The sequence below is a fragment of the Oncorhynchus tshawytscha genome, linkage group LG08 (genome assembly GCF_018296145.1).
Source record: "Oncorhynchus tshawytscha isolate Ot180627B linkage group LG08, Otsh_v2.0, whole genome shotgun sequence".
Taxonomy (NCBI): Eukaryota; Metazoa; Chordata; class Actinopteri; order Salmoniformes; family Salmonidae; genus Oncorhynchus; species Oncorhynchus tshawytscha.
Window position 1 is genome coordinate 59,094,587 of NC_056436.1, and position 12,066 is coordinate 59,106,652.

Sequence of the window (12,066 nt, forward strand, 5' to 3'; positions counted from 1 at the left end):
CTTTTTTTCCACAGATTCGGTTATTGTATGCTGGTGCACCCCTGATAATTGTGTCTATGGTTTAGCCCAGGAAGTGGAATTTGCTATTTGCTGATATTTGTATTCTAATGTTATTTCCACCTGTCTTCGCCAGTGTTCTGTATAATTCTAATGAGGATAGTGTCCGTGTGTGTGTAATGTGTGTGTGTTTGTGTTGTGTCGATGTGCGTGTTTGTGTCATGTGTGTGTGTGTGTGCGTATTCATGAATGTGTACCCACACACACACAGCACTACCCACCTCCACCAGAGAGACGATGGTGATGAGAGGTGCTGTCTGGCTGGTTAGCGGAGGGTTAGGGTCCATCAGCAGCATAATAAACAGTGATTGTTTATCTGGAGTGTCTCTCACCTGTGTGTCCATATCACAATGCTCCAATCCACAGCTCTTGGCCCATAGCAAGGCTCTCCTTCAGCTGACTTGCTGTGAAAACACGTGAAAAAAAAACAACACAAGAGATGAACTGAAGAGCCACTGACTGACAACACACTGACAGGCAACCAATAGAGTAAGCCCTGATTGGCAGACATACAATAGACTGGTTATACAGGAGCATGTGATTAAGTACTGTTACCTTGAAAATGGCTGATGATTATGGACCAGATGGCCTTGTTTTCTTTTCATGACAAATTACTTTAATCAGTCTGCTTCTGTCTTGTGTGTGTCTTTGTGCGAAGTCAATACAAATGTGGATGCCGTTGAAAAGTCAGATCAGTCCCAACAAAACCTCACAGATTATGACACCACTAGTGCAGCTGGACCTTGTCCGTATTGAGTGGAGAGGAGATTATGGGGTTTGGTTAGATGGGGTGTTTTTCTGGGTGCAGTTGTCTGCAAAGGGGTAAGAGGGAAGGGAGGGGATGTTGTCAGAGAGGATATGTTAAGCAGCATTCATGAAAAACGGCTGACAACATGAAATGCCAAATGCTGGCTTCCTTTTACACAACAGACTCCGGTGTAGAGCTCTGTGTTCTCCTAACAATACCCCGCTGTCTTTTTCTCTCTCTATCCCATCCTCTCTCTCATTATCCCTGCCTCTCTCTCTCTCTCTCTCTCTCTCTCTCTCTCTCTCTCTCTCTCTCTCTCCGTGTTTCTTTATCATTCTTTTTCTCTATCCTTCTGTCTCTCTCTATCCCTCAGTCTCTCTCTCTCTCTCTCTCTATCCCTCAGTCTCTCTCTATCCTTCTGTCTCTCTCTATCCCCCAGTCTCTCTCTATATACCGCCTGGCTCCCGCTCTGTTTCTCTATTCTCACCCTCTCTAAACCCTTACCTCTTTCCCTCTATCCCTGTTCTCTCTCTATCACTCCACTGCTCTCTGTAGTTATGTCATTCTGCTCTCCCTCCCTGCAGCCCATCTCTGTTTCTACCTCTTACTCTCTCTATCACAGGCACACTCTCTCTCACATTTTCTCTCCCACTACCTCTGCCCTCCTCTACCGCTGCCTCTCCTGTCCTTCCCTCCATCTAGCACTCCCTCGTTCTCCCCTGCTACCTCTCCCTACCTCTTTCACTCGCTCTTCCACTCGAGAAAAACAAAGGCCTTTAACGGTAGCTACCTGCCTCAGATATATACAGACTGATGTGTCAACATTAAATTGAGGTGAGGTCAAAACACCTAAAACAATGAGCTCTTGATAATTGTGTTGTAGCTCTAGTGGTTTCTTCCATCTCACCTTATCTTTGCAAGAAAAGAGTCAGTGATTTTAGCAGGTTATGGGCTCAGTGTGGGAAAGTATAAATGGGTAAAATACAGATGGGTCAAAATACAGACCCACAAAGGTTCAGAGGTCATAGAACGCCTACTAAATGACTGAAATGTCAAAACTAAATATACTACCACACTAAATGTTTTCTCCTACGGTACAGTTAAGCTCATCTGGTTTATTTCAAATCAAATCAATCAAATTTTATTTGTCACATACACATGGTTAGCAGATGTTAATGCGAGTGTAGCGAAATGCTTGTGCTTCTAGTTCCGACAATGCAGTAATAACGAACAAGTAATCTAACTAACAATTCCAAAAAAAAACTACTGTCTTATACACAGTGTAAGGGGATAAAGAATATGTACATAAGGATATATGAATGAGTGATGGTACAGAGCAGCATAGGCAAGATACAGTAGATGATATCGAGTACAGTATATACATATGAGATGAGTATGTAAATCAAGTGGCATAGTTAAAGTGGCTAGTGATACATGTATTACATAAGGATGCAGTCGATGATATAGAGTACAGTATCTACGTATACATATGAGATGAATAATGTAGGGTAAGTAACATTATATAAGGTAGCATTGTTTAAAGTGGCATACTGAATGAGTGAGTGAATGTCTTCGGTTTGTAGGCAGCACCACGGTGGAGTGTCTGTGAATTATTTCGACTACAGGGTTGAGAGCGTGAGGTGAATTCAGCTCCAGTTGCTTGCCAATGTTGGAACCTGATTCTGCAGTACTTCAATAGGGCCTCCAGGGGGCTCTGTTCTGTTTCAAACTGAGCCTCAGACCTTCAGATGGGTAAAGTCATCAGAAGAAGCAGGAGTAAGCGGTGATGATAGAACCAAGGTTTATCAGTGCACTATTAACACCTGTAGGTATCGTATCAGCCATCCACCAGGAGGAAAATAGGAGGGAGCAGTATATTGGCATGAACAGCCTCCCTCCAAATATCTAGGACATGAATAAGAGAAGCTCTGACTATTGTATCCAAGAACAGTGTGCTGGAATAGAACTGACTGCTATTGGACCAATTGTGAGCTCTTTTTCCCCGATAGGGCGAGCTCCTATTTATCTCTTCTCGTGGAAATCTAAATCAATCAAATCAAATTGTATTTGTCACATGCTTCGTAAACAACAGGTGTAGAATAACAGTGAAATGCTTATTCACGGGCCCTTCCCAACAATGCAGAGCAAAATAACTTAGGTAAATAATTGAAAAATAATAACATAATGAATACATACACAATGAGTAACGATAACTTGGCTATATACACGGGGTACCAGAACCGAGTCGACGTGCAGGGGTACGAGGTAATGGAAGTAGATACAGAATGTACATATAGGTAGGGATAAAGTGACTAGGCAACAGGATAAATCATAATACCCCCTAGCGTCTACTGACGCACCTGTGCGTCAATATAAGTAACATAACAAAAACAATCCCCATAAAAATCAGTCAGTTTAAGTATGGAGGTACATGTAGTGTTGTGCCAACCCAAAAAAGGGTTAAATATGTGTAAAATATATATATATGTATATATTTCCTCAGCTTTATCATATCTCCTTGATATAGGACAGATACTTTTTATCAATGTTATTCCATGCATTTCTATGGGATTTATCAATAAAAATAAAATAATTTATACTTAAAGGAGTCCTAAAATTCAAAATCAAATAGCTAAGTGATCCATGGTATGACCATCTTAAAACAATCCCATATGTCAGCACCACGACGGCCCCGTCGATGTGGATGGGGGTGTGCTCGGCCCTCCGTTTCCTGTAGTCCACGATTAGCTAATTTGTCTTTGCTGACTCTGAGGGAGAGGTTGTTGTCCTGGCACCACACTGCCAGGTCTCTGACCTCCTCCCTATAGGCTGTCTCATCGTTGTCAGTGATCAGGCCAACCACTGTTGTGTCGTCAGTAAACTTAACGATGGTGTTGGGAGTCGTGCACGGCCACGCAGGAAGTACAGGGGCTAAGCATGCACCACCGAGGGTGTCCCTGTTTTGAGGGTCAGCGTGGTGGATGTGTTGTTGTCTACCTTCCCGTCAGGAAGTCCTGGATCCAGTTGCAGAGGGAAGTGTTCAGTCCCAGGGTCCTGAGCTTAGTGATGAGCTTGGAGAGCACTATGGTGTTGAGCTATAGTCAATGAACAGCATTCTCACATAGGTGTTCATCTTGTCCAGGTGGGAGAGGACATTTTGGAGTGTAATAGAGATTGTGCCATCTGTGGATTTGTTGGGGCGGTATGCGAATTGGAGGGGGTCTAGCGTGTCTGGGAAGATGCGTTGATATGAGCCATGACCAGCAAATCTAGACAGTATTGTGCTATCAGCATCTCTTTGTAGGAATATAAATTCTCTCTTTCTCACACACACACACACACACACACACACACACACACACACACACACACACACACGAGGTTCTCAACCTCCTATGGAAACATTTCATTTATACTGAACAAAAATATAAATGCAACATGCAACAATTTCAAAGATTTTACTAAGTTACAGTTCATATGAGGAAATCAGTCAATTGAAATGAATGAATTAGTCCCTAATCTATGGATTTCTCATTAATAGGCAGGGGTGCAGCCATGGCTGGGACTTGGAGGGCTTAGGCCCACCCACTTGACAGCCAAGCCCACCCATTGGGGAGCCACACCCAGCCAATCAGAAAGTGTTTCCCCCCACAAAATGGCATTATTACAGATGAAAGTACTCTCCCACTCAGACGATCCCGCAGGTGAAGAAGCCAGATGTGGAGGTCCTAGGCTGGCGTAGTTACAAGTGTTCTGTGGTTGTGAGGCTGATTGGACGTACTGCCAAATTCTCTAAAACAAGAAATGAGCATTATAATTTCTCTGGCAACAGCTCTAGGGGACATTTCTGCAGTCAGCATGCCAACTGCACGCTCCCTCAAAACTTGTAACGTCTGAGTTATTGTGTTTTGTGACAAAACTGCACATTTTCAAGTGGCCTTTTATTGTCCCCAGCACAAGGGGCACCTGTGTAATGATCATGCTGTTTAATCAGCTTCTTGATATGCCATACCTGTTAGGTGGACAGATTATCTCGGGTAAGGAAAAACGCTCACTAACAGGGATGTAAACAAATGTGTGCACAAAATTTGAGAGAAATAAGCTTTTTGTGCGTATGGAAAATTTCTGGGATTTTTGATTTCAGCTCATGAAACATGGGACCAACACTTTACATGTTGAGTTTCTATTTTTTCTCAGTGTAGTTAATAGATCTGTCTCTGACATCCTTCCTCTAATACAATGGCAACATTAGTCAACGATTAAACAGAGACAAAGTCATATTAGTTCTGTGTCTTCGACTTTATTTGTGTTTCTTCACACGTTCCCACAATGCACCACAAAGACTTGTGTCCAATAATGAATATATTCACGTATACATATAATAATAGTGACATAAAAAACATTTCACAAAAGACATTATTAAATATGTAGATTTTCAGTTGCATGTCAAAATCTTGATTTTTTTTCTTCTCCCATTTAACATGCATTCAATATATAAAAATATAATTCTGATTGATTAAGTTTATATACATATTTTTAAATAAATATAAGAATACAAATGTATTTTTAAAATACAAAGATAAATACAGTCACATTGTGTACATTGTGTACCAAACCAGAAAATACAAACATTATTTGGATATTTAGCATTCACAAAACACAAATACGGTAGAAATGCAACTCTAATGACAATTGCAGGTCTATGTCTTTAGTTTGTTTCTCTTTTCTTTTTTCCTACCCAGACTCCTCAGCTCCCCCTCCATACACATGGCAGGACTCCTGACAGGAAGTCAGGAAGTTGGAGGTCAGAGTTCAAAGGTGTAGAGTGGAGGGTATTTAAGAATGTCTAGCTCTGCCGGACGTCCTGTAACAGTTTGTTGATCTCAGCCACTAGCTCGCTGGCGTCCATCAACTCATGGCGGCTGTCGCTCCTCTTCCCCTGCAGGTGTCCCAGCTGCCCCAGCACTGAGTCAAACTCATCCTCCTCAAAGTTCTCTGGGATCTCCTCCATGGCGGGGAGCCACTTACCGCAAGGCCCCGGGAGGGGGACAGGGACAGGGACAGGGATGGGGGCAGGGGCCAGGGAGGGTACCACCAGGGTAGGGCTAACCAGGGCAGTGAGGAGTGGGCTGTTCTTGGGGGTGGGGGCGTGCTGTCCGTGCCCAACGACCTGGTTCTTGTGGTTGTTCTGGGGGCTGAGCTTGGTGCTGGGTTTGAGGGTGTGGTAGCTGCCGTTCTGGGGGTGTGGATGGCCTGAGGGCCCGATGCTAGATCCGGGATTTTGGAAATGGGTGTTGGCAGCCCACGCTGCCACACCTTGCTGGTGGGCTGCAGCACTGGGCTTACCTGGCAAGTGACTCCTCCTCCTGTCCAGTGACCCCGTCATTGGGATACTTACACCCCCCACACTCGCACCTCCCTTCTGGGTCTCACTGACCTGGACGTAGGAGTCCAGCGACGGGGGGAGGAGCCTCTGGAACACGCTGCTCATCTCTGACAGCAGGGAGGTGGTTCCACAGAGGTCCTCCCCATCCTCTCCCCCATCTTCCGCCTCTCCCTCCTCAGCCCCCTCCTGGTTGTCCTTGCCAAAGGTGGAGAAGCTCTGGTTGCTGCGTTGGGCATGAGGGTGGGTGGGGTCGGAAGACTGTGGGGGCTGCTCGGGGTCTCTGGCCTGGCGGGGGTCATCTCCTGGGATGAAGAGGTTGCTGCGGTAGTCAGAGGAGGCTGGGGAGGGCAGGGGAGGCATCCAGCACTGGTCAGAATGACCCAGGACACGACACTCCTCAGTGCACAGTCTCATCGCTACAGAGAGAGAGGGAAAGAGAGACATGGTCATGGATACATTCACAAGGCACTTGCATAGATGAAATACATAGAAGGTGGGCCCCATGTGGCCATGCATTTAAACATACACACACCATAGATTGTTCTGGGTATTACTGTTCTTTTGTTGATAGACTTGTGATGTGGGGAGATGGTGATGAGCAGGCATAGAATTGGGGAGTGGTTTTGAAGGGAGGAGATGAGAGGTTGTCTTTCATACAGTCTTTTAACATCAAACATTTGATATCCATTCATCTTTAAACACAGTTGTGTGATCTGGGTTTCAAACATGGGTTGAAATCTAAGCTAATTAGATTGCACAGCACTCTGTGGGCGAGAGCGTACTACCTATAACATACAATTAACATGTCGGGACAATTCACTAGGCCAGATCAATGGCTATTATTACTCATTCAAAAGCCTGCATTTTACCCTTTCATGTCACGTCTATTCAACATTAAATCTTCAAATGAAAAATCTCTGAAGAATAAATTAGACAAATCAAATATGCCAAGTTAAAGCCTTCATTAAAGAGCACTGGTTATTCACTCATACTATTCAGGGACTTCATTACGCTCACATTACCATAAAAGGACCATTTGTAATACATCTTAGAGCTGATGAAGGAAGAGTGCATTGGGGAACATTAGAAAAGCAGCGGCCATGCAGGCAGGCAGCAGATTGGCTCCCCCGCTGATGAAAGATTAACCGGACTGATTTACCAAAAACGCCTTTCAAAGCTGTCGATAAAACCACTCCAACCTGCCTCTCTACCTGCCTGCCTGGCTGGCTGATCGCACTCTGAAATAATTGTGTTGTGGAGGAGATGAGAGCTTTTTTCTCGCCAGAGAAACAGGTGATAATTCTCCCTATTTTCTCCATCCACAGTCCCACCCAGTCACTATGCTTGATAAGCAGCTGGGGAGTGAATCTCTCACAGGTGTTGGGGATGAGGGGTGACTGAGAGTGGGAGGGGTGAGGTGGTGTGATGGGGGAGTGTAGGGGCAAGGGCTAAGATGGGTGAGAGGAGTGATATTGTGAAAGGGGTGAGGATGGTATACCTGCATGCAGTGTGTTGGTAGAGGTCAGTAAAGAATGGACATGTAGAGGAAGGGAGTTGATATTGGATCGGTGGAGAGTGGTGATGGGGTGAGGAGTTTGAAACGCGGTGAGGGGTGTATACCTGCATGCGGATGCTGTGGATGGGGTCTGTGTTGGCCGTCAGGGGGGTATAGCTCAATAAAGGCCTCACCCAGGAGCCTGTCGATGGGAGACTCTCTCCCTGCCTCGTAGTCACTGTCCCCAGCGTCGCTGTCACCACGACCACTGTCCTTCAGACTAAACTTATCCATGTCATTTAGAGCATACCTGGAGGCGGCGAGAAGAAATGATGGTTGAACTTTCATAGAAAACCACATTGGAGGATGGTTCAAGGCTTATGCATGTATCAAAACTAAGTGCAGTGGAGGTTTTTGTATACAATTATTAAGTCCTAAAATAGAACAAGGCACATATAGGCATAAGAGGGAATAGCACCACAAGCTTTATAGGAATATGTAAAGCATTGTAGGATATGCCTTAGAGCCTTACTGAGTTATGCACACATTCTTAAACACATACATTCTGATTCCCTCCGGCCCTGTTTATTTTAAGATGTAGGTACCTGTAGCTCCTAGTGTATTTGTTGCCACGGAAACTGGGTCTTGGCTGGTACTGGCCCTGATGGAGCATGGACAGAAGCTGTGAGACTTGCTACAATCCAAACAAAAAAAAGGGGGGAAAAAGAAAGAAAAAAGAAAGGAAAGTGAAAAAAAAGGGGAAAATGAAAAGGGGAAATGAATGAACACTGATGGGAGCAGACAGGCATAAGGACACATGATCTGGATGAAGGTTGTTATGATGGGCTATAAAACATGAGATGATCATGGGAAATAAGGGACGGCTTACTGAACACAACACAACGTGGGGCACACAATTAGAAAATATATAACGCAAATATCCTAATTATAAACATCATTACATTTCTATATCACCATAATATGAGGCAAAGCTTAAACTCAGTCATTTTTTATTCTATAGATCCATAGTTGATGGTAGTCTATTTTATTCCAAAGGCATTTAAGAGATTCAAAGACTACCATTAGCAGATAACATATTCATATAACCATCTAGTAATACATCACTAAGGACTTAGGGTATGAAATTAAACCCTCTCTCTCTCTCTCTCTTTCTCTCTCTCTTCTTACCTCGACAGGGGGCGTGGCGTGGGCCAGTTCCAGAGCAAAGTTCTCTGCGACGTGATTGGAGGAGATGGTGACTAGGCTGTTAAGCGACTGGCGGCTGTGTTGGCTCTGCCGGCTGCCCATGGTGCCCCTCTCTGGGGCAGGCGAAGCAGAAGGTGAGCGTGGGTGTGCCCGTACGGGCAGGGTGCCGTTGACGGTGGGAACCAGGGTGATGTCTCCCTTGTGGATCTGCCTAGAGGGCTTCTTCGGGTGGTTTTGGTACGTGTTCTCTGCCACCCTGCAGTTGTACGAGTTGCGTGGGTCCTTCTTCTCCCTGTTACAGCGTGCCGTGGTGAACATCACCATGACCACTAGCAGCAGGGCACACACGGCCCCCAGGGAGATGATGATGATGAGGGAGAGGTCCAGTGTTGGATGGCTTGGGCCCGTGGGGAGGCCTGGGGGCAGGATGTCCATATTCTCCTGAAGGGAAAGGCGGAGCAGGGCCCCCGTGGACAGGCGAGTGGTGCCCCTGTCCTGCACCTCCACCCTGATCTCCAGCACGTCCTTGGGAACCCCTTCCAGACTGCCATTGGTCCGCAGCTCGCATCGCCGCGCGTCCATCACAAACAGGCCCTCCTCGTTGCCCCCGACGATGGAGCAGCTCAGCTCGCCATTGGCACCGGTGTCGCGGTCGGTGGCCTTAATGATGGTGACCAGCTGACCAGCGGAGGCGTGTCTCCAGAGAGGTAGATCCGCGGTGTGGTTCCGTAGGGGTGGGGACTGGATGGTGGGCGGATTGTCATTATCGTCGAGCACGGTCAGGAGGACGGTGGCATTGGAGGAGAGGGCGGGGTTCCCTCCATCACGGGCCTGGACGGTGAAGGCGATGCGGCTGACGTCCTCGTGGTCGAAGCTCCGTAGAGCGTAGATGGCGCCATTGGACGGGTCGATGGTGACGTAGGTGGAGATGGGGCTTCCCTGGACCAGAGCTTCCACCACCGTGTAGGTCACCTGACCGTTAGTGCCCAGGTCAGGGTCGGACGCCACCACTGTCATCAGGTAGGCCCCTGGAGAGTTGTTCTCTGACTTGAAGACCTCGTAGCGACTCTTCTCAAAGCGAGGCGGGTTATCGTTTTCATCCAACACCTGTACAGTGAAGTGTTTGACTGTGGAGAGGCTTGGAGAGCCACGGTCCTCAGCTATGACTGTCAGACTGTACTCTGACCTCTTCTCTCTGTCCAAAGACACGTTGGTCAGGATCATGTAATTCTTCTCATAGGTCTTCTGCAGCCGGAAGTGACCGTGGCCGTGCAGGCGGCACACCACGTCACCGTTGAGCCCCGTGTCACTGTCGTCCACACGCACCAGTGCTATAAAGGTGTCCACTGGCGCGCCCTCCGAGATGTAGGCCACCTCCTCCTTGCCAGGAGTCATCAGGTTAATGTTGATCTCTGGTTTGTTGTCGTTCACGTCCACCACTTTGATTACGATTTTACAAAGTCCAGGGATGGAGTTGGGACCCAGATCCTGTGCCTGAATGTCCAGCTCATAAGATGACGTAGATTCATAGTCCACTTTTTTAATCAAAGTGATTTGACCATTTTCAGGGTTAATTTTAAACGTCTCCAGTATTTTGGGAGAGACATGACTGCTGAAAGAGTAAACTATTCTACCGTTTGTGCCCTCATCCGGATCTGTGGCGTTTAAATCAATCAGTAGAGTCCCTAGTGGTGAGTTTTCCATGAGATTAATAACGTAAGCCTGCTCGTCAAAAGCCGGACTGTTGTCATTAGAGTCCGAGATGCTTATCTTGAGCAAAGTGGAGCCGGACTTCGGGGGGACTCCATTGTCCGAGGCCGTTAGCTGCAACTGGTAGTTGGACTGCACCTCCCTGTCCAGCTCTCTCACCACAACAAGCTCTGCGTATTTGGCACCATCGTTTCTGGTCCTAATGTCGATTTTGAAAAAGTGATTCGGTGTCAGGGAATAAGAGTAAAGGGAGTTATCTCCCACGTCTGGGTCCGTGGCGCTGTCCAGCTGGATCCGGTTTCCCACAGATGCGCTCTCGGAGATCTCAATGGGTATGATGGCACGAGAGAACTGTGGCGAGTTATCGTTAATGTCCAAGACTTCCACCTCGACGTGGAAGAGCTGGAGGTATTCAGTAGGCAGAGTGATAACGTCAAATTCGATGGAACAGTTGAGGTTCTTTTCACAAATCTTCTCCCGGTCAATCTTGGTCCCTATGGTGATTTCACCGTCCTCCTCCCGAACCGACAGAAACGGAGTGCTCCCCCGCTGCATAGCACGGAACAGAAAGGACACTGAACTCGGTAATTTAGAAAGAACACCCGCCACGTCTTCCTTTAGCCTTGCAATCACTGTGCCCACTTTTTGCTCTTCATAAACTTTATATTTCAAATTCTTACCAGAAACGTCCTGCATAATTCCAACCAATAATAATAATAGCGCAGTGGAAAATACTATATTCCCTCTGGGTGTATTCATTTTGGCACCCATCTTCAGCACCCAGGTTAGGGCTGCAGTTCCACAGAGGAGCAAGGTCTGGAAAAAAACAAGCTTTCTCAAAAGTATGGCATGTTAAATCCCACCGATAAGTCACCGTCGGTGAAAAGTCGCGCAAATCAACTTAAAGATGGAGATTTGAGAACCCAAGATGAACCAGGTCACAGTTTTCTTTTTAGCTTCGATTTTACAACAAAGAACACCAACTCAAATGCATTTTTTTCTTGCTATCGTAGACGGATCTGTTGCATACATCCACTTACACGGTCTCTGTGTGTGAGTGTGTGTCTGGAAATCTGAGCGAGGAGAAAAGGCGCAGCTCCGCTTGTGTTGCTGTGCGCTCTGCTCTGTCGCGCGCTCCTGCCGTCTGTGTCTCGTCTCCGTAGACAGACTGGCCCTGATAGCCCGCCCCTCACCCAAACTGCGTCTTTTTCCTCAGCTCACACAAAAACATTCCCCCACCCCTCCTCCCTCTCCTCTTCACCCCTCCCTAAATCAAGTGCTGCCCCTTCGCTGCGTCCAGGATGTCCACTCACGACACAGAGGGCCCATTGATTGCAGAAGCCGGGAGGACCAACCCAAAGATGTAGTTTTAAAGTGTGCCACAACAATAGGTAAAGGGGATTATTCAGGGGGAACTTTAAACACGTCCAGATTGACCCAAGGCTGCCTCGGCACTCGCATATT

The 12,066-nt window shown here is 46.7% G+C and overlaps 1 protein-coding gene across 3 annotated transcripts; it reads right to left on the bottom strand.

The window, feature by feature from the left end:
* Window positions 1-5,085: 5,085 nt before the first annotated feature.
* LOC112256237 (protocadherin-18) lies at window positions 5,086-11,780 on the bottom strand. Of its 3 annotated transcripts, none has more exons than XM_024429335.2 (4): window positions 8,875-11,780; window positions 8,292-8,380; window positions 7,881-7,996; window positions 5,086-6,607 (listed from the first exon to the last, which is right to left on the bottom strand). In XM_024429335.2, the coding sequence occupies exons 1-4, from the start codon at window positions 11,371-11,373 to the stop codon at window positions 5,652-5,654; spliced, it is 3,660 nt and encodes a 1,219-aa protein (XP_024285103.1). In that variant the 5' UTR covers window positions 11,374-11,780; the 3' UTR covers window positions 5,086-5,651. The 3 variants fall into 3 exon arrangements, with proteins under 3 accessions (XP_024285103.1, XP_024285101.1, XP_024285100.1); XM_024429333.1 differs by having other exon boundaries at window positions 7,812-7,996; window positions 8,292-8,347; window positions 8,875-11,779; XM_024429332.1 differs by having other exon boundaries at window positions 7,812-7,996; window positions 8,875-11,779.
* Between the last annotated feature and the right edge of the window lie 286 nt (window positions 11,781-12,066).

Excerpts from the sequence above, each read along its gene's own strand:
- LOC112256237 (XM_024429332.1), bottom strand. The coding sequence starts at position 11,373 with ATGGGTGCCAAAATGAATACACCCAGAGGGAATATAGTATTTTCCACT. Across the intron at positions 8,381-8,874 it reads ACGCCACGCCCCCTGTCGAG|CAAGTCTCACAGCTTCTGTC; the intron begins GTAAGAAGAGAG and ends TTTGGATTGTAG. Across the intron at positions 7,997-8,291 it reads AAATACACTAGGAGCTACAG|GTATGCTCTAAATGACATGG; the intron begins GTACCTACATCT and ends CGCCGCCTCCAG.